Source organism: Dreissena polymorpha, chromosome 10 (assembly GCF_020536995.1).
Source record: "Dreissena polymorpha isolate Duluth1 chromosome 10, UMN_Dpol_1.0, whole genome shotgun sequence".
Classification (NCBI taxonomy): domain Eukaryota; kingdom Metazoa; phylum Mollusca; class Bivalvia; order Myida; family Dreissenidae; genus Dreissena; species Dreissena polymorpha.
In genome coordinates this window covers 16,501,252-16,528,639 of record NC_068364.1, presented here as the reverse complement: position 1 = coordinate 16,528,639, position 27,388 = coordinate 16,501,252, and the positions used below count along the sequence as shown (strand labels likewise).

General features: G+C 34.7%; 1 protein-coding gene across 1 annotated transcript; it reads right to left on the bottom strand.

Annotated features, from left to right (window-relative positions):
- Window positions 1-13,770: 13,770 nt before the first annotated feature.
- Window positions 13,771-27,243, bottom strand: LOC127848743 (uncharacterized). The gene is made up of 3 exons (XM_052381354.1): window positions 27,108-27,243; window positions 23,875-24,513; window positions 13,771-20,534 (listed from the first exon to the last, which is right to left on the bottom strand). Exons 2-3 carry the CDS (start codon window positions 24,464-24,466, stop codon window positions 16,525-16,527), a joined length of 4,602 nt encoding a protein of 1,533 aa, XP_052237314.1. The 5' UTR covers window positions 24,467-24,513; window positions 27,108-27,243; the 3' UTR covers window positions 13,771-16,524.
- Between the last annotated feature and the right edge of the window lie 145 nt (window positions 27,244-27,388).

Below are 27,388 nucleotides of genomic sequence, written 5' to 3'. Positions count from 1 at the left end.
TATTAACATTCCAAGAGTTTTGATGATCACCAGTGAGGGAATTTTATTTAAATACATGACTGCATATTTTTTATGTCTATACAGAATGCATTTTATAAGTAAAATCCCCCTCACTGTAATTTTAGCTTCCATAAACGTTTAATTATTTTATTGTTGCTAAACACTTGTAAGGAGCGAAGCAGTTTCTATGTTTAATGGCGTCCTGATAGGCAAATTCTCCATTTTTAGTAATATGTATCCATTTTAACTCACCACAGAGTTTTAATAGTTATTTTCCTCTATGTCATATATCATATCTCATTCTACTAAAATTCGCTCATGGTAAGTCCTCATCAGAGCTTTGTTTACATTCGCTACGGCGGCCATCTTGGATTCTTAGAACTTGTCGACCCGGGTCGATTTGCCTTAGTTGGTCGTTCGATCATAGGTCGGGTCGACCGGGTGCTGAATCGACCAAGGAAGATTAGCGTTCTTTTGGAATCATTCCGGTTCGAGCCTTCACGAAGAACGGTCGTATTTTTGTATCATACGAACTAAAGAGGTGCTATTCGGTGGATGATCAAGAGAACAGTTAAACTTGAATCACCGATCCAGTTTGCAGATAAGGTTTTCTACTTTCTTTCTTGTAATTGTTTCGCTTGAAATTTCAATCGGTTCAACTTCATGAATTGTCTCATTTTTTGACTTGTTTGTTTACATCCTGTGGTGACTCATTCGAGATACAGATTCTTCATCTCATTTTTTAAGTCGATTAACGTTTTCTGTTTACGAAGAAATAACTGCTTAGCTCCACGAACCAGATATTCCAGAGTTATCCGCTGTTGTAATCCAACAATCGACGTACGTTATACAGAATAAATCTTTAAACTTATGGCGGCGTTATTTTGCTTGAAACTTGTTACGACTAACTAATTAAGTCAATACGGGGTAGTACAAAACGGGGCAGTACGCTACAATATTTGTTAATCCTAAGGTAAATAATAAAAACCTTTTAAGCCTTGTAGGAACTGTTTTATTAAATATTTAACTGTTTTCACATAATAGTTATTGGTAAGTATTGTATGCGCATACTGGCGGTGATTATGGCCGCATGTTAGTCATCAATCGAACATCACTCAGTGCAGGTGTAACAATATGAATATGTTGACCTCTCAATTTATTTGTGGCTCCGATAGCAATATATGAATGGCACAATTATTTATCGAAACCAATCGCCGAAATTTAAGTCACAAGTGCTTCAAAACATCTCATTATTTAAATAAGTGAGGCCTGTTTTAAGTTCAAAAACATTACATATGAATATGCCTGTAAGGCATTGTTTGTTAGCTGGTCCCTAATTAACGGAAGTCTTTTGTTTGAGAAGACAGTGGCATGGTGTTCAAGCGTATCCTGACGCTACAGCATCTTTTTTCAGCTTTTCTAGCACACACGCAGTCAATTTTAGTCGCATTCAGCACCAAATGATAGTTTATGTTGTACACATTTATTATTTTGTATCACTTTTGTTTGCAACAGCTCATTTTCAATTCAAACTAACAATCAAAATAGCGAAAACAAGTATAATTCAACACGCGGTTTTATTTTGTTAAAAACGAAGCTTATCTATTTTAAAGCATGGTCAAAGATATTTGTATCATTGGAAACATTGACATTGGCTTCACAGTGTTTGACTGAGCAATATCATGGCATTTTGTGTTATATGTCGTCAACATGAAATGACAAAGGGTCTGTGCACAACAACATATTCGCATGTTTTTTCTTAAAGTAGGTGGTTTGTGTATTGTTTAAAACGCGTGATAAAAAGATCTGACACTCACTCTGAGTAATTACGATTATTAATACCGCGTTAAGTTCTGAAAAAATTGGTTAGATGAAACTAACCCGACATAAATGTTTCTTTGAGCCGACCCTTACTAGGGAGCATACGTATACAGGTATTTACCGGGTTTAAGTGAGAATTGTTAGAACTAAACTTCCAAGATGGCCCCGTTTTCGTGTTTTACGTGAAGGAGTACCGGATATTTTCACCCGGTTAGCCAGTTTATATTTATATTTCTTTTAAAGAATAAGCCCTTTCGGCTCTACAGTGTTTGTGATCTCCTCGGTTGTTTGTTTTAATTCAATGCCGAATTATAACATGTTAACCCCCTTTTTGGAACCTGACTTCCAAATGATAAACAGCTCTTTCCTACTATGTAAGAAGGTTTATGCGAAATAACTGTCGTGAATGAATTCCGAATTGGTGCGAATGTTTTTGAAAACATTTTTTACTTGAGGAAATCAAGAGTTATCTTTTTTTATTAATTGTTATATTATTAATCTTTATTATTATATTTTTTCTCGCATACTTAACGCGAAAATTTAGTGTGTGTACTATAAGACATTCGATTGTATTATTAACACAGTGTAATTCTTACCTGTTTATTTTAGCACATATGAACATACTTATGTTTGAATATGCATCAAACAGAATACTATGTTTACCCAACGGAATACTATGCTTAATATTTCCAGATATGAAGACGCCATTAATATATGTTGAGGATGCCAAGATTAAAACAGACGGCGCAACGAAGTGTGTACCGCTCTAGAAAGCGAAAGGTACATGAGAACCCGCCAATCAAACAAAAAAGATTACGTCGAAGACTCGCAGTATCACGCCAGTTAAACAAACAAAACAATCACATATACATGCAATATAAGTGTATAAAACACTTATATTGCACCACATAAAATGCTATAAAACTATAATATTGAAGTACACATATAAACTTTATTATAGATGGGTAGGTATTTCGTGTCAATATCTTTCACATCTGAAAGAGCTGTTTGTCATTTCGCAGTCAGGTTCCATCATAATCAAGTGACCTCTATCAACCATGACCTACATAATCCTGATGAGATGAGATTATGGCCACATTATAACCAAGTGACCTCTATCAATCATTACCTCCATAATCCTGATGAGATGAGATTATGGCCACATTATAACCAAGTGACCTCTATCAACTATGACCTCCATAATCCTGATAAGATGAGATTATGGCTACATTATTACCAAGTGACCTCTAACAACCGTGACCTACATAATCCTGATGAGATGAGATTATGGCCCCACCATAACCAAGTCACCTCTATCATTCATGGCCTTCATAAGCCTCTTGTGAGGAGGTGTTTTGATTGACAGCAATCATCAAAGAGAGCTAAAGCCATACTTTGTATCGCATTTTCTTATAAAGTTAGTTGAATACATGATAATTATTGTGGTCTCAGTTGACAACTTCGATAGTTTCATTTCGTCACCCTTCCGTCAATTAAACATACAGCTGACGTTAAAAAGAAACAAATCGATATGATAAATATTCATTACACTCGTTGGTGTATGTTATTTGCAATTATTTGCTATGATTATCGTATTAAAATTATCAGTCAGGTGAGTTCTTATCCGCGATATTTACCTTCCGTTATCTTGCACATGCCAATGCAAATATTGGATATGATTCAATTGATTTTTACAAAAGGTTTAATCATCATTTTTAGTACTAATAACGCCCCACTTTAAAGTTGGATAGTGTTATAATGCAGAGTTTCCTGATTAACTTTGTCGTCCAGTCGGTAGTTAAAAAACGTTTATTTTCGATCTCTTATTAACTTAAATCGCTCGGACGGAATTGACGACACTGTGAGAATTTTTAACCTAGCCATTTGGGGTTAACCTATGTACATAAAGGATTATGCTTTTCGAATAATTTTATAAAATAACATTGTAAAACTTGTCAAATATAATAACAAATAAACACAGACTTTTTCGTTTGTATATAATTAATGATAACATAGAAATACAGCGCATAGAACGCTTTAAATAAAACCGTTTCAAGCAATGGTCTGTGTAAGCTACAACTGTTGATGCAACCGGTCGATCGTATAAATCGGTATATGTTTTAGTGGATATCCGTTAGTGTGATCGAAGTGTATTCAAAACAAGACATCATTATTATTGATTTCATACAAAAGAAAAGTTTCCCTAGTTAAACAAACGCCAATAAAATTTACGGCATTTATGGCGTTCGATTTTAGTTCACGAGTGATCATATAAAATGATATTTTCACGAGTGCAAATTTTTTTTTCTATTCAGTGAATTAAAACCGATATTCTACCGAATCCAACAAATTTTCTTTTTATTGTATGCTTACAAATGATTATTTTTGTATTTTTGCCATTTCGGACAATATAATTCTCCGTTGGGCGCCCCGAAATGTTATTACATGTATGTTCAAGTGAAGCTAATCCGTATGTTTTTATAAACATTCTAGGACGATTGAACTTTACCGGTACGCAACACTTAACACCAAACAGCGTATCCTAACCCTAACCCTAACCCTTAACACCTAACACATAACAACTAACGCAATACCTTATCATCCTTTTTATCCTATATATTTCCTTAGTATCGGGGGCTACCGCCCCCAAACCCTCGCTTTTTTGATAATGGTAAACAATAAGTAATTTTTGAGTAAAATTTGGGGTCCCGTTTGGGAAACGAAACATATCCAAAAATAGTTCCGTTAAACAATGAAAATTATCGATAATTTTCATTTTAATTTGCACTGTTTGAAAGAGTGAAAAAACAGTTTTAAATGACTGATATTTTTTATTAACCATCGGAAAGCATCACATAAATTTGTGTAACAGTTGCTTTTTTAGTAGTGTGTAGGAATGTGTATATTAAGTATATTTAGTTAAATTGATTTTTTACAGCTCTGCTGCTAGCCGTGGTTGTTGTTGATGCTCATAACGTGAATACTTAAAGAAATCACATAAGTCAAACATAATATGCAGAACAGTTTACAAGACAAAGAGGTTTTCACTAAGCACGGGTCCTGGCATCCAAGCAAGCTGGAAGACATTCCGTCAGGCACTAGTAAACTGTGTTCTCAATAAAGTGAATGCATTTAACAAGAAAATACTTAACTTAGATAACTTTAGTTTATATAAATATTTTACGCTACAATAATTAGAGCTGTAACGATTCATTCATCATTCGGTTCGTTTCGATTTCGATACCAAATGGTTCGATTCGATTATTTTCGATTCGATTGAAATTAAACTATGTGTAGCTTATTTTGCAAACTATTTCATGTTTGGTTTGTCCAGGGCATGAATTAATATGTTTGGTATGTGTTATTAACTTATTAATTCATTATGTTGTACATTTAAAGTGTTTAATTTTTTTTATAAAATTTAAAAATGCAAATTGTTTTATAAGAAAGAAATTTATTGAACAAAACTTATTGTTGAGTTATTCTTTAATAACATACTATGCCAAATCAAGCACATGTGTTTAACAGAAAAAGAAAACAAAAACAAACATGTAAGTATATACAACTTCCAGTTGACTTCTAAACAGAATGCACACAGTTAAGTAAACAAATCAACTGACTGATTTCAACTTACGTTAACAAAACACGTTTTGCAAGTTGCCTTTGCATCAGAACCCAAAATGTTCCCATGCTTTTGATTTTAATTTTGACGGTGCGTCTTTCAGCGTGGTTTAAGAAGCCATTTTACCGGCTGATGTAATGCTCAGCATGTTATTCATTCATTCATTTGATGCCTTATTAGCTACTGACCAATTACAAGACGTATTACAAATGACAAAAAAGTTTGGACGACGGATTTGGAAATTAAGTTTCAAAATGCGGATCAATCGGGATTGCAGCGAATCGATTCGAAATTGGCCGTATTGGTATCGAAATCGAATCGGCGGCGTTGAACCGGATTTTCGATGCATCGGGCCGAATCGTTACAGCTCCAACAATAATAAATAATAATAATAACAAACGAAGTACTATAAACATATAAATATGCATAAAATCATATTATATATATATATGGGATTGGATTGCAAACACTGTTATATCAAATTGTATGCACAATTTAACATTTATTATAAACACAATAACAATATTCAAACAAACGATTCAAGTATTACATATATATATATATATGTATATATATATATATATATATATATATATATATATATATATATATATATATATATATATATATATATATAATATGAATTTATATAATTTTCAACGAAACGCTATATTGAAATTAACGCTGTATTAAAGACATTTGAACGTTTTAGTTATTCTGAACGAAAAATGAAGATATGATCATATATATAACTAATGTCGGTCGGTCGGTAAGAAGGTCCGGTGATTTTTTCACCCAATTGGGAACAGGTCCGGTACCCATGCCATTGGGACATTTTCGCGTCGTGAATTCACCAAATTGGGAAAAAATGAGTCGCGAAATCTTCCAATTGGGAAAAATCAAGTCGTGAATTGTACCAGTGGAATAATGGTATTTTAATGACTTTGTTTAAAGTCTCTTTAACGCTCAAAATCAACGAAAACTTCGTGAAGTATTTCGTAAAATAAAGTCTAGACCTAAACAATCAGTGTTCCTTATAGCAATAGCCACAATGTCAACGCTAGATGTGGTATGATTGCATTGATTTTTGTAGATACAAAATGCTCGTTTTTATTCATTTGTGACACAATAAATTCCATGTAAATTTCATGCGAATAAATCTATTCATACGACACAGGAACACTAAAATGGTACAATGTTAAAACCATAATAAAAATGAGCATTTTGTATCCACAAACATCTATTTAACCAGACCACATCTAGCGTTGAAATTTCGTCAATTGCCATTAGGAACTATGATTTTTAATTGTTTAGCTTTATTTTACGAAATATTGTAAGAAATTTTTGTTGATTTTGAGTAGTAATTTTACTTTAACTTTTGTCAACTTTAAAGTATAAAGTATAGAGATTTTTAAAGTCTTCTCTCTTGTTAAAATGCTTGTTTTATACTTGGAAGATCTAATTACATACGTTTCTGAACGACACAGTGACAACGTCTGGTCCTTTTATCACATACATTGGTATGCTAGTTGCTCGGGAGGATCGACTAAAAACTTTGTGCTCTACTGACTGAAGTTCAAATTCACAGGTGCTTGTGACATGTTTCATGACACATGTTTCGTTCAAGAACCACATCTAAGAATCAAAAAGAAGGCAAGGCAAAGCCTTTCGATTTAAATGCTAGTCGGAGGTCGAAATTATTGGGTCTTGTTACATAAAAATCGTATATATACAATATCATGAGAAAGCTTAAATCAATATTTATCAACATTAGTGTTCTGAATAGTCTACAGCGACAAAGACGCCTATCGAGTTTGCGATCAACAACAGGTCGACAGTCAAAGTCTCATATTGAAAACATAAAACCAAATATCTCTTGCAAACAGCGTCTTACATCAATCTCTTCTTGTTGAATTTCCGTTCAAAGCTAAAATATACGATTTCAATTTTAACATTTTTATCTAGCATTCATAAACCGACTTACGGAGTTAAACGATGAATGCTATTTAAAATTAAGTAACAATCTCAAAATGACACGATTAATCAAATATTGTAAACCGCATGGAATCAGTTTACGGCCATACCGACAGGTGTACTAGTTTTTCATGTAAAACCAAAATTGTGTCAATGTGTTATACGAGCGAATCTGGACAGATTAGTGTGGTTGCCCTAGCAGTGTACATGTCTTGTATATGAAGATATTGTTCGCTGTTTAACTGAAAATTATCTGCAATTTGAAAAACATTGTACTTTTGTTTATTTAACGGGTTTCCTTCTTCTGAACTTGTATTCCAGTTTTGTTTTTAATTATAATCTTTCTTCCATCTGTTTTTTTTTAAGTTAAACGATCGTATATATGCATTTAAAAGTGTAAACTGTTAATGTACATGAACACATTTATAGAATGCCAGCCAATCAATTAAAAAAAATTGTGGTAATTTAATATCTCAAATGATGTTTCTAAACACACGGTTTCGAAGTGTTGTGATTTAAGTTTTATTTCAAGTGATAAACCTAATACAACAACGACCTAACACATCACGCTATGTTTCAAAAAATGATTTTGAGACAATCAAAGCAACACTGATTTACTGTTAGGCGTTAAAAACACTCAATTTAAATCGTAGTTAGGATAATTCTTCTTCTGGGTCTGTCCGCAATGACGATTTATAAACCTGAAAATTATAAAGCGTTGCAATGCGAAACGATTGAATAAATTCGAGAGTAATGTTGTTGTCGTTATATTTTGTGTCACTACGAGAATTGCTTATATGAAATATAAAATACATCCCTCATTGTATCAGCACGGATTGCCGAGTGGTCTAAGCGTTATACTTTTACTCCAGAGGTCAGTGATTCGAGCCCAGTTGAGGGATACTTTTTTTCTTTCTTTTATTTTATTCTTGTGGTTTAACTGGAGCCAATGTTTACTTTTATCAATATAAAGCATTTAATAACAAGCTTCAATGTCTGCCAAAATTAGGAAAAGGCCCCTTTAACTATACTTTTCAATGAAATGTATTATTTAAATTTTTATCAATTTTACAGCATGCTTTATAAAATAAATACGTGATTTACTTTAAGTTTTAATATTCGTTCAACAAAAGTCATGTCAGCATTTATTGTTTTTAGATGTATGATCCAATATAGTATATAAAAGAGGTCCTTCAAATGTATGGACATTAAAAGAAGTAAACCTCAACGCAAATGGTTTATACAAGTTGCATTTCCGAATTATCAGCGTTTCGGGAGCGATGATTATGATACACCTAAGGCAAGTTTTATCTGTACATTTTTCGCACAACTTTCTTAATCTCTTTTACATTTCACGTTTACCTGTTTGTTTAATTAATGAGTGTTGTCAGCCAAGTCTCTCCGCCTTATTTGTTAGGAGAACGATATCGACAAGATAACAAGAAAAACTAAGAATTGTTATCATTTAAATAATAACAATGCTTATTGAAATCACACAGAAAAAAGTAAACATACGAATTCTTCATTGAAGGCACACAACAATTATCTATACAGAGCATATTTATGCACCACTGGCCTTCATTGTCATAGAAACATAAGTAAATTTAACATCACCATTAAATATATTTAAACAATGATTTGAAAAGATCACACGTAGTTCGTTTCCATTAAAAATTATACCTCTGTGATGAATTAACCCATTAATGCCCAGTGGACTCTCCCATCCTTCTAAATTGGATCAATTTATTTCCAAAAGTAGGTGTGTCTGGTATATTTATTTCTATATTTAGAATATTTCTTACAGAAATTTCTTTAAGCAAACAGCACAGACCCAGATGAGACGCCGCATTATGCGGCGTCTCATCTGGGTCTACGCTGTTTGCAATGTCCTTTTTTCAGGACGCTAGGCATGAATGGGTTAATATTTGTCCAAGTGGATATGCTTGCAACATACATCAACGTGGTGTGTTTACATAGCACATTTATCAGCAAAACAATACAGTGTAATGCGGATATTGATATAGAGCGTGAACTTGACGTACTTAACTGAATGGAAATTATGTAACCATGCTGAAATTTGTATATTGCTGTTTAACACGGGTTTATTTATTTTCAGAAGAACTAAACCATAGACTTTGCATTCATGATGTGAGCCCGAATACTAATGACATGAATTTAGAGTATTATTATTATATATTTAAAGATCTGTGATCAAGTCTTGATAAGACGGGTATGTGAATTTTTGATTAATTATTATCTCCTGATCATATTTTCATAATTCGTATTCATATTCGTTCTAAATAGATATTCTGATAGTTTATTTCACAAGTTCCAAAAGGTCAAAAGACCCATGAGGACAACATATTTACAAGCAATACATGGCAAGACAGCGCTTACAAAGTATATGATAATACACATATACATGTAGTTGGAAATAGTGCAAAAACAAAAATAAAAACGTTTTAATACATGAAAGCAGTATGAAAGAGGGTAGTTATAAACTTATAAGTAAAAGGTGGAGATCTTTTACAACAAAACCCATGAGGACAATATATGTTACTTGTACAAGCAAAAAACAACAAAACAGCGCATGCAAAGTACATGATGATAAACGTATAGGTGGAGATAGTGCAATAGACGTTTCATTATATGAAAACAGGGTGACAAAAGTTTAATATTAAATTATAAGTTGAAAAGTGGAGATATTTTACAACAAACTTATTAAACAGATAAGCATGTATTAAAAGTGTACCCGTAGTAAATATAATAATTCAACATACTCCGATATTTGCTAACATTTCACTTGTTAACAACAATATCACTACGTTAATAGATTGTCGATTTGAATTACACAACAATAGGTCAATATTATTGGTAAATGGGAAGCAATCACAAAATGTACTCAATGATCTTATGCACAGCCTCTCGCTGTATATTGTCTTCTATAAAGTAACGTATAATTTGTTTTACAATGTACCGATTTACTTTTGATGTTCATAATATGAATGACCTATTCCTTTGTTTTTAAGTACACTTTATGTGGCATTTCCTTTCGCATGGGCGTATTGCCTACTGCATTATTAAATAAACTAAACTCAACTTAACTATACACGCTATTGTGAAGAAAAGTTTTCTGTACATTAATTCACGTGCGTTCACAAGTTCGTTACCATTAAGCATGCTTGTATTGTGGGAGTTATTTATCAAACCAGAATGACACTGCTATTTGAGCACACATAAACATATTTAGATAAAAGGGTGCGACAAAGCATTTGAACAATTACTCTTATAATGTATTAACACTTTCAAATGTGACGCAATTGCAATATTCAATTACAGTCAATTCGCCCGCATAAATTAACTTTTAGCGTGTAAGTTTATTCCGAAGTTATTTAAATATAATGCAAGCTGATGTTTAACAATTCGCATGTATTTCGGTCTTTGTTCGCCATGCCACAATCAGGTGTCAAAGCAATTCATTGCCAAAAAACATTAAAACGAACTTCAATATTACACACGAAATACATTTCTATTATGCAACATATTCGATAGTTATACAGATTGTAACACTTGGTGGAGGCAGCTGGCCTATCATTGCAGCTTTGAAAGCTTGTAATTGTAAACTTACTGTAAACTTATTATCATGGGAACGTATGAAGTGCTTTTGTAGGTTATGCCCACGTGATAATTATACCACAAACGAAAAGTTACAAATTATTGTTAGCGTCTAGAGACACTTTTAAAATTTGATTCAATTAGTGTGTTCAAAACTAAATTAGGTAGCTTGGGACTTGGCTCTTGTATCAACGAAGTCATTTAAATCAGTTGTATTTATTTGTTGTTTTTTGTTTAAAATGAAAACCAACACAAAATGTTTGTAATTTTCCAAATATGTGACGTAACCGCATGGACTTTTGAATATATAAATCGCATACGCAATATATTTAAAAGAGACGTAGTTAAACTGACGCAAACAATGAATACAATACAACGGCATTATAAACATGTGTTTACATTTTTCTTCTTCTTAGTAATTTGAATATGATTGTCAAATAATGATGAGAAATTGGGTGAAATATTTGGGTTTTCTTTATGTACGAAATATTGACAAGTATATCAGTAGCGAGTATGCATTAACAACAAAGGGGTTACAATGCTGTTGACACAAGCCTTAGGCTGTATTTGCATTATTTATTATTTGTACCACAACGCTCATTAACGTGTGCATACTTGAATAGTGACTTCTCCAGATTGTAATTCAGCCAATTAGAAACAAACACACATAGAACACTGACCAATGGGATTCATAACTGAGTTTCACGGGTCAGATGTTAGAGGGAAACAAGACAGTTAGCGTTTAGACTTGGAGGTGTACGGATCGAGAAAGATACGATCATGTAGCTATCAGACTGTATTTGTATAACCGAAAATATTAAGTATGTTAGACATTAAATTGGACTAGAAACTGATACATGGTGTTGTTGAATATTTTATCCTGTATTTTGCAGAGAAATTAACATAAGTAGAGAGGGACCGACTTGTCCCATGCGCGGCACGAGAAAATGGGAGTTAATGCAAAACTCGTCATCTTGGCAATTCGCGCATGACGAGATATCGAATGATAGGCTACATACCGGTAATTTAAGAGTAATGAACATTGTTAGTAACTATGTGTCGTCTATGAACTATGAACGACTACGTGACATGATAAGTAAGCCATTAAATGTGTTCGATGTAGACGAGAAAAAAATAGACATTAGACAACGGCATTATAAACATGTGTATACATTTTCTTCTTCTTAGTAATTTGATTATGATAAGCAAGCCATTAAATGTGTGCGATGTAGACGAGAAAAAAATAGACATTAGACAACGGCATTATAAACATGTGTATACATTTTTCTTCTTCTTAGTAATTTGATTATGATAAGCAAGCCATTACATGTGTGCGATGTAGACGAGAAAAAAATAGACGATTGTCTGGGATACTGTCGGTTGATTCATATGACTGACAGCAGTACGTATTCATTTTTGCATTCGATTGAAAAAAACGACCTAGAGATAACACTGATTTGCTGGTAGGCGTTGAAAAGTTTAAATCGAAGTTGGGATAATTCTTCTTTAGGATCTGTTCGCAAAGGTAAATTTGACAGAGATTGTTTTAAATGCTAAGTTGGTGTGTGATTAATACTGGGTTAAGTGTCATGCTGGCCTTCAAACAGGTTTACCCCCTCCCCCCAGTTATTTGCATTCACCGTTCAAAGGCGGGGTTCAAAGTTTTGATATTAAAAGTTGTAGTATTGGTATTAAAGTGTGTAAAAAAAACAAAAATTTCAGCCTAATTCACTGATTATAAAATTATACTAGTCAATGCCGCGTGAAAAACAAACATTTTAACGAACAAAGCAATACATGGTAATTTTTTAAGAGCATTTATGCACACATTTACTATTGCAACTATTTTTAACTAAACGTAATTCATAATTTAAAGATCAAAAAGCGTTTATCAATGTGCAGGAACAAAAACTGTCACGTGACCACAAATGCGAACGACCACGGCTTTTTTTTGCGTACAAAACGTCAATCGAAGGTATAAATAATAATAATATTGAGACTTATATTTGGTCGTATTTGAAACAAATACGCATACAGACAGTAATAAAACCTTCAGTTTTAATCGCTTTAACAACAAACACAGGTATTAATAAAAATGTGTGGTCGTCTGCATCGCCGAGTTCGATATTTGTCTTTAAATGTTCTCAAAAAGTATTATACCTAAAAATATGAGCAATACATCAATGAAAAGTAGAATTCACACTGCGTATGGTGCACCAATGCATTATTTCATTTGATCTTCCAAACCGAAAAAATATAAGAAAACATACCTTCGATTGACGTTTTGTACGCAAAAAAGCCGTGGTCGTTCGCATTTGTGGTCACGTGACAGTTTTTGTTCCTGCACATTGCTTATGTACATTTTGTGCTTAATTCTTAAAAAAACACACTATGCATAAAGAATCGAATACTTTCTGTTTTAGATGTAATAACACTTTAAATGATCTATAAACTAATTTTATTCACACACCGATTTGTGAATTTGATTATAAAACGTTATTTTATTAATATTTAAATATACAATTCTTTTTCTTTTTATATTAGATTTCATAATTATGAAGATGACAAGAAAAAATCTGCTGAAAACAAAATATATACATCATAATTTCAACACTTCCTTCTTAAAAAAATCAATGAAACGTTTTAAAGGTTAATGGCACGCATTTTTTTTGTAAATTCCTTACATAAACAGCACATAATATAAACCACGTATATCATACAATAACAACATTCAAAAATATGAGTAGATGAACTAGTTTATTTTAGATAGCGAGTATATGTCATTGATAAAAATCATTAACCAAAATGTAGTTTAAATGGATTGTCACATGCAGATGACGTATGTGGGACTATTCATTGTTTTAGTTTCCAATACATTTTACACTGCAACTTGTTTAAAACCCGTGTAATATTCAGAAGGATAAAAACTTAAACAGCTATACCACCCTACAATTGTAACACACATCTGATAATTTCACAATTTAAGAATGACACACGCTTTATAAGGTAACTATCTATTGATATCTATACTTACTATCAGTAAATATAAGCATGATAAGCATTAAATAGAAATTAGGTTATACAAAACAAAATTTGTGAAAAACAACAACAAACAACATCAGATAACAAAATTATAAAATATAACAAGGACCTACATTTACAACACAATTATTACAATAAGGTCTAAAACCAAGAATATTCAGTAAGCATACTGTTCTTAGAGTACTTATCAGTACATTATTCTTCGTTTAGAGCAAGTGTAAAAGATATATAATATGTAAATAGTATATTCACTCAGAAATATATATCTTTGTTATAGAAGTGGGTTACAGTCTGAGAATCGGTCGCTAAATACGGTCCGTTTAATAATAATGGCAAAAATATAGCATCTTTCACAACAGGGAACGGAACTGACATTCATACAATACATAAGACTACTGCTAATTTCGATCAAGAATACAACACCATAATTTGTGAAAGAAAACCGCATTTATAGAATGTACTGATGTTTTGACATGAAAAGGTTTAATAACAACTTATGTAACATCAATATCACACTACATTACAACTATGAAACGTCTAAGAATACCTACATATTTGGAAAACAAGAGGGCCTGAAAGGCCCAAAAGTCTCTCACCTGAGATTCAAAGGAACTGACCTGTGCTGTGCAGACCAAGATGTCATTAGAACAAAATGTTCTTACCGACTTTCATGACTAGTAAACACCCTGGCAGCCACGTTTTTCAACAGAGCAGACCCAGTTTCATACACATCCAACATATCATTCAAACTAATATTCTGACAAAGTTTCATGAAGATTCATAAGTCCATATAAGGAAAAATGCCCCGCCCCCTGGTGGCCATGTTTTTCAAGAAACTGGAACCATTTTCGAACTTGTCTAAGATATCATTGGGACAAATTTTCTGACTAAGTTTCATGATGATCGGACAATAAATATGGCTTCTAGAGTGTTAACAAGGTTTTACTATAGCTATATAAGGAAAATGCCACGCCCCCTTGGCGGCCATGTTTTTCCACCAACCGGAACCCTTTTCGAACTCATCCATGATATCATAGGCCAAGTTTCATGATGATCGGACAATAACTGTGGTCTCTAACGTGTTAATAAGGTTTTACTATAGCCATATAAGGAAAAATGCCCCGCTTCCTGGCGGCCTCATTTTAAAACTCGTCCAAGATATCATTGAGTTTAATCTTCTGACCAAGTTTCATGAAGATCAGACAAAAATGTGGTCCCTAGTGTGTTAACAAGATTTTTCTTTAGCGATATAAGGAAAAATGCCCCACCCATTGGCATGTTTTTTTTCAAGCAAACGTAACCATATCAAACTCATCCAAGCTATCATTGAGGCCAATCTTCTGACCGAATTTCATGACGATTGGACAATAAATGTGACCTCTAGAGTGTTAACAAGGTTTTACTGGCGGCCATTTTTTTAAAGCAACCAACATCATTTTCGAACTCGTTCAAGATAGTATTAGAATGAATCTTCTGACCAAGTTTCATGGAGATCGGACAATAAATGTGGCCTCTAGAGTGTTAACAAGGTTTAACAATAGCCATATATTGTCATGTATAAGGGAAAATTCCCCGCTCCTTGGCAGCCATGTTTTTCAAGCAAACCTAACCATTTTCTAACTCATCCAAGATATTATTGAGACCAATGTTCTGACCAAATTTCATGAAGAGAGAACAATAAATATGGCCTCTAGAGTGTTAACAAGGTAAATGTTGACGCCGCACAACGCACGACGAACGACGGACAAAAGGCGATCACAAAAGCTCACCATGAGCACAATGTGCTCAGGTAAGCTAAAAACAAGGTGTATATCTTTATCATTGAAATGCATCTCATCCACTCTGACAAAAACACTTAATAATAAAGGTCGTGTTTACTTACCTAGTTTCTGTTTTGCATTTTGTATATTTTGCATATCGTCTCTAATCATAGATATTTATAAGCTTTCTTCGTATGCAGTAAATTCAATATAGAAACGGTTAAATGCATTGTCAGTATGTAGCATTGATATAACAAATCGCTTTTTATTTTAACAATATACATTTTAAATTTTCAAAGAGGCAATATCAACTGAGAAAGAAAACAAAACTATATACATATACGTGTACATTTAAAATTCACACCTGTGAAACGTGATACGAAATAAATTATTATATACACTCTTCACATGAAAAAAATAACTAAGCTTATTGCACTTTAATATTTTTCGATGCATTGGCATCATCAATTGATGTTTAGGTTCTCGAGTATAAACATTAATATAATGTTAATAATTGCAAGACAACACATAATAATAAAATATAGCTGCTATGGGCGTTAATCATGACTTAGTAATTAAAGCAATAGGGACATTTCTCCCTAAATGAGCTTAGGCTTCTGAAACCTAAATATTATCTAACCAAACCAATATCTTATTATCATCCATTCAAAAACTAAGCTTCTGTGTCAATTAGCAGCCAGGTATGTATTTCACTTTTTGCATATTATGACATATGGTTGTTATTGCATTCAACATGTCACGCAGACCTGGACTGAACTTCGCCACCAAATTGATTTCCGACATGTCATGCAAAACATTGTTCAGAAGCTCTGAAAATTCATATTCACTTGCATGCATGTTCTTTCCAGAAATCGCTTCACAATTTAAAAATTCACATTTCACGGGATGGCCAATTACAGCGAGTTGCAATAGTAGACCAAGCATTCCTATGGGAGAAAAAGAACAGCGCGGGAAACAAATATACTTTAAAGATTTTGGAAATTGGAGCTGAAATCGGTTTAAGTGGATGCCTTCTACGGAAAGTATCTCTAAATGACCGAGAGTTGGAACTGTTAGTAATAACTCAGTGACATTGTTGATGCCTCTGATTTTTAAGCCCCGAATACTGGTACCTTGCAGTATACCATGAAGACCCGGACTATTGTTACAAACTTCCATAACAATATTGAACATTTCGTTCTTATTTGGTTCGTTGTCAACTAATGGATCAATGCCACATTCATACAGCTTAAATGTTACGGGATGTCTGAGGTTGGCGAGTTTAACAAGACAGCTTTTCAAATTTCTCGCAAACGATCCGTGGGACTTAACTAAACACAGAGTCTGTAAAGATAAAGGAAGAATGAGTGTGTCAATCTTACAATGGCAGCCAATTAGAGTCAGTGATTTTAATTTCCTCAGCGTTGGAACTATCGCAAAAACATTTGATTCATAACTAAATCTGATCAGTTTCAGGTCTCGAATGCTTGTTTCTAGCAATGTTTCAAACAGACCAGGGCTGTCCTTTGTAATTTCTAATGTTACATTAGACATGTCACAAGACCTTCTTAAAATCATTGAATCGGATACTGACATGTGGTAATCAATTTGTCTCACATTTTCTCGCAATGTTACTTCACACTTTACTAGCTGGCATCGCACGGGATGACCTATCGAAGAAAATTTGACTAGCAAGTTAACCAACCAATCTGAGGAATACTTTCCGTATTGTAAACAAAGGGACCGTAACGTTAGAGGTATTTGGAGTTCAATATGTTCAAATCGTAAGCACTTCAATGTAAGGGTTTCTAATGTTTTCAGAGTTGACATAGTCTCCAGTGCACCTACTGAATAATGAATGCTTCTTAGTTGAAGCCTTCTGATACTAGAATAACGCAGTGCTTCGTACAGACCTTGACTGTCTTTGCGAATTTTCAATGTGACATTGGGCTTGTCAGGTGATGGTATTTCCAATGTTCTTGAAAGCAAATGACTGTGTTTCTCGTCACATAATTTTACAACACATTTAATCAATTTACAAATGACGGGATGACGCAGGTTTGATAGTCGAACTAGTAAGGTACGCAACCACTTTGATGAGCATTTGATGCCCAGTAAAGTCAAATAATGTAAACAGGCAGGTAGTTGAAGTTCAATTTCGTCAAAACGTAATCCTCCTAAAATAAGTGTTCTCAATGTGTTCAATTTCGGAACCGTCTCTAAACAGAGACCAACGTTGTCAATTTTTGCGATGACCAAACTCATAATGGTCGCATTTAGCGATAGTTCGTTCAGACATGGACTATCTTTGCAAACCTCCAGTGTTAAACGTTTATAGGACTTGTCGCATGGCTGTTCCTCATTCACAAAATGTTGAACAAAACCAAATGCCTGTGAAAATTCGTCGCTAAAACGTTTTTCTAAGAATCTATTAACGAAACTGCGCAGTCGATCGACAGAGCATGATTCGCATCGTACAACAATGTACCGTAACGAGGGAGCTATTGGGATGTTTATATTGTGAAAAAATATATGTTTAATCGAAATTGTATCTAATTGTCTTAGAGTTTGAAGTGTTTGCAAAAACAATGCGACTTGATTAATTTTACGAATTTCAAGACTTTGAATATTTGCACCGCGCAGTGCTTCATACAAACCTAAACAGTCGGACTTAACTTTAAGAGTTAGATTAGATTTGATATTTGATAGCCTCGTTTTTTTTAATTCAGGTACCATTACTTGTGTGTCACTTTGTTGTTGAGCAACATGCGATTTGAATATAGTACACTCGATCTTACACTCGACAGAGTAATCGAGCATTGCAAGAATATCAAGCAAGCCACGCATTTCGTCAGGTGTCAGTCTATACCTGAAAATAAACGTTCGCCGAAATTTTCCGTCAAGTTTTACCATTGCTTTAATATGTTTGTTCGAGCTGACAATAATCCTATTCAACTGAACTGGCATGTTATGAAGTAGACATGCTAGAACAGATTTTCTAGGTAAATGTGTGCTTGGATAAATCTCTATTTCTAATTGTGTAAGACTATGGGCTGACTCCGTAAGGCTCTCGACGATGTCACTTATCTCCAAGGCATTTTTTGTAATAAAAAGCGATCTCACATTGGACTTATTAAAACGTAAAATTTCTTTCAAAGCACTTGTTTCGGTTTTGTTCAATGATCCATGAAATGCAAATTCTGTTAAATGAAACTTTACATCTATTTGTTGGTTGGCTTTTGCTTCGGTATATCCTCGGATGGTCAGGTCCTGATTATGCTCCAATGTCCGAAATGTTGAGTTTACAAGAAAAAGTTGTATTTTATTTGCTATCTGTATATTGAGCCCACACAAGTACAAAAACAATTGTTCTAAATCTAACACCGTTGCTGTCTTCGTTAAACTGTATACCACATCGATTTCGTTGGAGCATTTAGCAATATAAAACGCAGCAAGAAATTCCTGTACGGACTTGTGAAGAAATGATAAAGTTGAATGTTGAACTATTTTTGATGCACACTTCCTTGCCGAAAGGATACCAGCTTTAAGTGAAAGTGCTTTTTGTTCTTCAGTCAGGTACCTGATTACTTCAAACTCGCTAAAGACAATGGAAGCTTCCCTTTTATTTGAAACAAGAAAATGAAACGCTGCTTTTGCTAATGAATCGAGGACTTCAAGGTTTGGTTTTAAATGCATAGTGTTTGTGAAACAATAAACGGGTGGCAAGGTAAAACATCCCTTCTTTTTGTTTGCCTTTTTAAACAAGGTATCTAACAGAATACTGTATATTTCGCATAACGATCCTGAAAGGTGAATATTGTCGTTCCACAAACTGACAAGCATTGTGATTAATAGGGGCGACGTTAAAAAATGGGATAATCCATTTTTACGTATATATTTCATAACCTCATTACGTGCGTGTTGGGGATATTTATGATCCAGTCCTCTAAGTAACAATTCCACAAGTTCTTCCGGACCTAAAATTCCGTCAATTTCGAACAAATTGTTGACCTGAGAATCCTTAATACGTTCGTCAACCAATTTCCAAGGTCTGGTCGTAATCAACAAAGTGCAGCGCGAGTAACAGCTTGCTAATGCAGGTATAGCAACCTTGTTCTGTGGATCGGACCACTCATCTAACCCATCTAACTCAACTATACATTTTTCCTTTTCGAGCACAAGATTTAGAATATCATAAAATTCTTCACGTTTACCAGCAGGATATATTCTATCTATAATTTGTTCTTTTATCATCTCGACTATCTCGCGATGCTCCATCGAATCCCTTAACAAAATTAAGAAATGGAACTTAAAGAATCGTAGTTTATGCACATCCGCAAACGCCTTAAACTTGCAAAATGATTTGTTACTAACCCTTGAAAATTCGTTTGGAACCGAACGGGATTGTGCTGCGCACCAGTCAAGAACTAATTTAGCTAAGAATGTCGATTTTCCTTTCCCTGGTTCTCCTTGTATGAATATTCGACGGTCTAATGTATCATTGTGTTTGAACAAAATATGCTTATATTTCATTACGTTGACTTTCTCTTGAAGTCGTCCTCTCTTATCGTGGGCGGTGTAAAAAATCTTAGGAGGTATATAGAACTCGAAAAGATGTTCGTCCTTGCTTGTCAACAAAGGGGAGGTAGGGGCGTAACTTAAGATTTCGTTGTAGTGAAGTACCATTTGGTTACGTAGCTCTGAAAATAAAATATAAAATAGCTATTAATAACTTTTTAAAAGCAATAAATAATTAAAGAAACATACTAACCAATAATTAAAATATGTACTTTTAAATAACACCTCAGAAATGTTGATTGATTATGTCATTATTCATTTACTGCACAGTTTTCCCGACGATAAAACATGTGCAATACTATTTTGGAACGATTATAAATATGTAAAAACAGTTATTTTGTCAGTGTCACTAATGACATGTACATGCTATATTCCGATAAAAAAAGAAACATTTATAGCATTTGTTTTCATAACGCATGCGCTAGTTACTCAATTTTAGGCACACACGTCATATTATTCGCATGAATAACACTTTTATAACTCGTGTATTGATTACATTTGTCGGTCCCTATTTAAACGTTTCAGTGAGTTTTACCCTTAGTATTTCCAAGGGAATGTATTGTTCTCAATTTGTCCTTACTGTGTGTTTAGGGCAAAATTAACTGTCCATTAAATCCGCAGACCGCTTAGGCCATGTAGAGCTGGCTTGATTGTAAAATGTTTTTGAGTAAAGTAGAACGACTTGTGCAGCTTAAGTAGTTTTCACATTTAGTAAGGATTAAATTCAAAACAAGTAGTAACAATTGAACGATTTGTGTATTGTCATACTGTTGTATTAATATCGATAACTAAACTATTGCGCTATTGACGTATAATAACGTTTATAATGATATGCACCGGATAGCGTCCATGCATGTCGTGACTGCTTTGAAGTAAACATGCATTTTTATCATCGATGAACGTTGTAAAATATTTCATTCTGAATCTTGAATTATAACAACTAACGTTTGTTTACGATTGGTACATGAAAATGGTTATGCATGATCTCTGATCATGATTGTTTGTTGTTATAAGGAATGCGCTGAATCAAATAGGACAATTACGCATAAAATATACTTTGTTCTTTTTTAATAATATAGATTTACGTTCATTGCACGAACACCAGGATAACTTGAAACATTCGATGTAATAATACTGTTCCTAATATGTTTGTTGTATGACTATGCTTAGAAATAAGTTAAATGGAGTGTTTTGCATTAACAGTTCAAAATCAAAGCGCTGTAGGTTTAATGTGACGTAAAATGCATTTACGATGTTTTGTCCGAATTTCTCCCTTTGTCCGAATTTATACGGATTGACCCTAGCGGTTGAGTGCAGAAGCTCAGAGACTGTAAGACAAGACAATGTAGTATATACTACATTGTACGTAGACGGTGGAGGACAACACGAAACTGTTTATGGGAACGATAGCCTTTTGTTCAACTCTACCGATTTGGTAGAGGTTCGTCTACATAGGCGGTGAACATATACAACAACAATAACATGGCCGCAAAAAAATGTTATTGTTGGCGTCAAATCAATCACTTTCAATAGCCTAAAATAGCTTTCTTTTACACAATTAACAGATCAGGAAAACACTAATACTTTCTTTGTACTGTGTATACAAAAGAAAATCCACTTAAGAACAAGTCTCACTTTTGCCGGTAGAGCCCCGGTCCATCCCGGTTTGCTAACGCCGGTCGACCGGCGAGGACGGGGATGATTCGTAGAAAATTTTTAACGCAGTCACACTGTTTCCCGGTGCCGCCCCGGTTGAAGCCGGTCAACAGCCCGGCAGAGTCCCGGTCAACCCGGACTGAATACGGTTTATCCCGGTGAAGCCCCGGCAGCGCCCCGGGTGTTGCCGGTAGGGCCTCGGTGAAAGCCGGCAGCGTCCCGGCATAGCCCCGGTTGTCGCCGGTAGTGCCCCGGTTGAGCCCCGGTGAAAGCCGGCAGAGCCCCGGTTTGCCGTAACACCGCAGGCACTCACCGTGTCTATACCGGCATCAGACCCAGGCAGAGCTACGGCAACACCCTGGTTTACCCCGGTCGTCGCCGGTAATGCCCCGGCGGAGCCCCGGTGAATGCCGGTGGCGTTCCGGCAGAGCGCCTGTTTTCTTACATACAGTTGCTATACCGGGACTCTAACGGCATTCACCGGGACGTTTGCCGTAGCTTTGCCGGGGTCTGTATGGGCCCCGGTAGAGCTACGGTGCCGTCCCAGTTGTTCCCGGTGCCGTCCCGGTTGTTCCCGTTGCCGCGCCAGTCGTTGCCGGTCCTTCCCGGTGACTCCCGGTTCATCCCGGAGGTATTAAACATTTTAATACTTTCCCGGTGGAGCCCCGGTTTTTCCCGGTTCATCCCGGTCATCCCCGATGGAGCCCCGTTTCATCCCGGTAGAACTCCGGTTCATCCCGGTAGATCCCGGCTCACGCAAAGGGGCTTAGCCGGCATCATAGTGAGACTGGGCCTTTACCCTGATAAAGAACTTTTTACACTCGATTTGCGCGCTCGATCTGCGCAGTGAAATATCATATCCGGTAACTTCTTATATTTCCGAGAATGATCATGAATATTTGTTGTTGTTGTTTTAAATTCATTTTCTTTTGTTAGCGCAAAATAAAATAACAATATCTTAAAATATGTTTATAAATACCAAATGTAATGTCTTCAAAAAATGTATCAGAAAACAAAATTCTTCTTACTGTCTCCGTAGACACTCGTGTCTTTTCGGCCTTGACCGTCAAGTGATGAACTTATCTCGCATGAATATGTCGTAGCCAATGCTCAGCAATTTTGCTTCCATTATATTTTTTACACGTTTTATGACACTTTCATGTTATATAGTGATGTTCTTTATTTACAAGGCGGGTTATTGAGATCTGCGAAGAACTTCTTTGATTGTGCATGAATTACCGCCAAGTGTTAAATCGGACTTTTGGGAATTCATTCATTCGTGGGTTTTGGCAGCCAGCCAATTTTGACTGTCTCAGAAATTGTATCATTGCTATGGCCTTAGGGCTACGCCCCAGGCCAAACAGTAACCGCAGAGTTATATAATAATGTAACTTTGCTGCGTGTTTCTAGTGTTTTACGCTGTATCAGATTGTTGTTCAATCAATCACGTGTCACATATTAAGGCATATGAAGTGCCATGATAAGGTTTCCGCCCTGCTGCTATAGCCGATTGTTCACTGTGTTTATATTTAAAAATGTCATCTTTTATTACCTGAAGGTCTTAAGAAATGTTTCCACACAGGTTCAATACAACAACACGTTGTAGCATTAAGAATGACAAATGCACATGCATATGGTAATGTTGCTTATAGCGTTAAAGTAAATTGTGCTACCTTATGTTCAACAATATATTTATCCTCTGTTTTGATTGAAGTGTTTTAAAATAATATAAGAGTAGCGATGCTTTTTTTAAGTACACACAAATATATTTACCTTAAACATAAACCAATAATTGCGATCACTCACCTTCGGACTTCCGAAGATAGTTTTCCTCATTTGCCGTTTTGGTTGGTGATATTCGTAGGCTTTCAATTTTTTGATCAACAACTGCAAAATCATTCCGTAAAGATTCAATGCCTGTTTGAACAGCACATTTAACCTCACGGACTGTCTCTTGGTTATCACTAACAGCTGTATCTAATTTTTGGGTTAACTCAGTTGCAGAAGCCTTGAGTTCATTTGCAACATGTTTTGCTTCGTCTTTTACTCTGGATATAACTTCTAATGTACAGTCATAGACTGTTGAATCTGTGTGCTCCTGAGATATTTCGATGTTACGCATCATGTTTTCAATCGCTAAGCTTCCATTGATCGTCTCGGCCCGTTCCACTGGAGCCATCTGTATGTTATTTCTTACATTATATGTTGTTAAATACGTAATGATGTTGTTTCCAGCAGTGAACATGTTCTGGAACATTTGACGAAACACGCACGCCAATACGCTGACGATGATAAGAAAACATAATGTCATACACACGACTGTGATTTCCGAATCTCCATAATGACACATCTCATGGTCATTGTGGTTGCTTGTTGTTCCAAGTTCCTTTCTCGCCATGTCTATACCTCAGACAACGTTCCTCAGTAACTCAATCTTTGACCGACCTGCAAGAGATAAACTGTCTTAATAAGTGTTGTTATCTGTTTTATCATATCACCGCATTGATATCAGCCTGATATAGCTTTGCCTGATATATTTTTTTATATCATGGTCAACAGGAAGTTCTTATATCAGTCATGCGTGGAGGATGGTCATATTACTAGGATTCAACTATAAAGTAATCATTTTTGGTAAAATCCAATCGATTCAACAAAAAAAAACAATTTGATACCAAGATGTAATATATTTTAAACTTGAAATGCAACAAACAGCAAAAAACTTTCTTTACAAATATTAAGCGCGCGTGCTCATGACGTCATTATTAACAAGTCAAACGACAAAAGTCATATTACTTCCCGCTACAACTGCAGCTTTTCAGCGATGTTTTCATTATTTCTTTAAATTCGGGACGTAGAGATATGATAAACAGAAAAACAGGTTACTGCCGATCTTTTTGAAATATATCAGGTTCGGCACGAATAAAGTAATAGCTCGGCAAGCCTCGCAGTTATATTATTCTAAGCCTTGCCTGATATGTTACAAAAAGATCAGACAGTAACCTGTTATTCTCTATATACTTGACCCTTAAAATTGAATAAAATTGACAGTTTGACATGGATCTGGTTAAATTTGTTATCTTCTTAATATGTAGTTAAACCGAGCTTGTGGCGGGTTAAATTGCGAACATCAAGGACAAATGCCAAATATGTAGGTCTTAAATTATTATAATAAACTATGACAGAGTCTACGTGCATATTTGAATGAAAACACTATTATAATTTTTCAAAATAAAACAATTCATTAAGCAAAAACGAAGTTAGAATTTTCATAGTTCAACTTTGTATCGGTAATACCACGCAATTTAACCCTATGTGTTACAGCAGCTGGTTTGTTTACTGTCATAGACAGGGGTGGGCAATCAATTAATTGCGTACTGCTTCAATTAAATTCCTCCCTGACATGTACACATATTTTGAAAAAATTAAATTTAGAGAGCACTACAAAACTTGGTTTAAGTTTATGGTTACTGTTATATTCTTCGCATTTGAACACAATTTTCATCTTGAAATAATACCATGTGTAATGTATTTAGTAAAATGTTATGTATATAGATCCCTTTGTTGTCATGCACAAAATAATTTTTATACAATTTTGTTGCCAGTTACACGTGATCTCACTGTGCAAGATCTACGGTTTTTGGTTTTCATATACATATTCGATATGTTGTAAGAACAATATTGAAAAAGACCACATTTAAGCAGAATTTGTAATCGAAATAGCCGGGTTAGGTCCGTGTGTTATTCATTCATTTACTTGAAAATGGTGACAAAGGAACAACATAAGTCAAGAAAGCAGCTACAATTTTTATTACTAATTGCATATTTAACACTAGTTGCAATAATTCAACTCAGCTTAGGCTGAGAGTTGCAATGCGCTCTCTCTTGTCCATGGGTGCAAAATGTTATCAATAATTCAAAGGTTAATGAACACTGAAACTGCAAGAGCTTATTAAAATTAACCTATCTAACCCACAAACTCATCCAAATGGTACCATTAAAGCAAGAAATAATTGATTTGTATTGACTCAGGTTTTGTTTTGTACGCTGTTTCCGCCATATTGGAAAATTGACCCAATATTGGTCAGGTCGCATTACACCAATATTTTGTACGTCGAGTTATGTGTTGGAGCCAAAAAGTCGATAACGATGTGGTATTCGATACAGAATACACTGTTTCAAATTTAAACATAACAATGTCAGCGAGAAAAGTGTGTTGAAACATCGTCGTGTTTTACTCGGATGCACGCAAAGGATAATATCCGTAGGTTTCCATTCAGATAAATTAAACATGGTTATGAAGTTTATTAATTATTTTCCTCAATTTGTCTCGAACTACGTCTGTAACTCTGTTTAGTGAAGCGCACGGATTCCGTGCGCTGAACTGCACCCATGTGTATGAAGGATCGAGTGCATATGGACTCCCAGAGCCGCCATAGCAAAAATTATCCAAGGTTCTGGGAGTCCTTTTATATGGACAAATTAAACACATACAACTAAAACAATAAAAAAATCATTTTAGACTTTCAATTACTGCACATGAGACCTACTGATAATTTATGTATATTTAAGATGCCAAGTATTGCGTAACTGTTTAACGCTACGCTTATAAAATACATTCAAAAATTGCTTGCCAATGCAAAGCGTTATAATTTAAACCTTGCGAGATATAAATAGAACTTCTCTCGATAACATCTCGATAACACAGAGGTTAAGATATGGTCGTGCAGTCATCCATACCAATTAAACGAAGACCAATACTTTTATAGAGATTGTATCTTAAATAATGATGGCATTATGTTGTAAACGTTACACACTTAAAACGTATGCGCATATATTTAATTTTTACATAATAATGCAAACTTCCGTCTTTAAGGTGTCGAAAAAAGTGACCTTCAAGATTTCGTTTGTGAATCAATTAAACATACGTCAGTCCTACTGAGCATTATAATAAAAACGTTAATAATTAACGGTATACAGTTTTCAATTCAAATAATTTCGGAGTCAATCTTTATAAACACAAATTCTTAACAAGTACGTACCATACAGCTCTTGGTGAAATCCTATTCCCAAAATGGCAGTCTCTACTGAAATACACATCCATCCACGTGATTAGTGATCGATACAATCAGTGATTGGTAACCAATAGCTATCCAGACATGTTTGCATAAACCTGCGCCTATCAAGGCTGCGTATTTTTACATATTTAAACGCCACTTATTAAGCTAAAGGGTACGGAATACGGTTAGGGCAATTGTGGTTACACATTACAATTCAGATGGCGAGAATGCGAGAACGCGAGAGTACGATGACGAGAATGCGA

Bases quoted from the DNA above. Each gene is read 5' to 3' on its own strand.
- LOC127848743 (XM_052381354.1), bottom strand. From the start codon at position 24,466: ATGGCGAGAAAGGAACTTGGAACAACAAGCAACCACAATGACCATGAG. The intron at 20,535-23,874 runs GTGAGTGATCGC...TTTTATTTTCAG, and splicing joins CTATCTTCGGAAGTCCGAAG to AGCTACGTAACCAAATGGTA.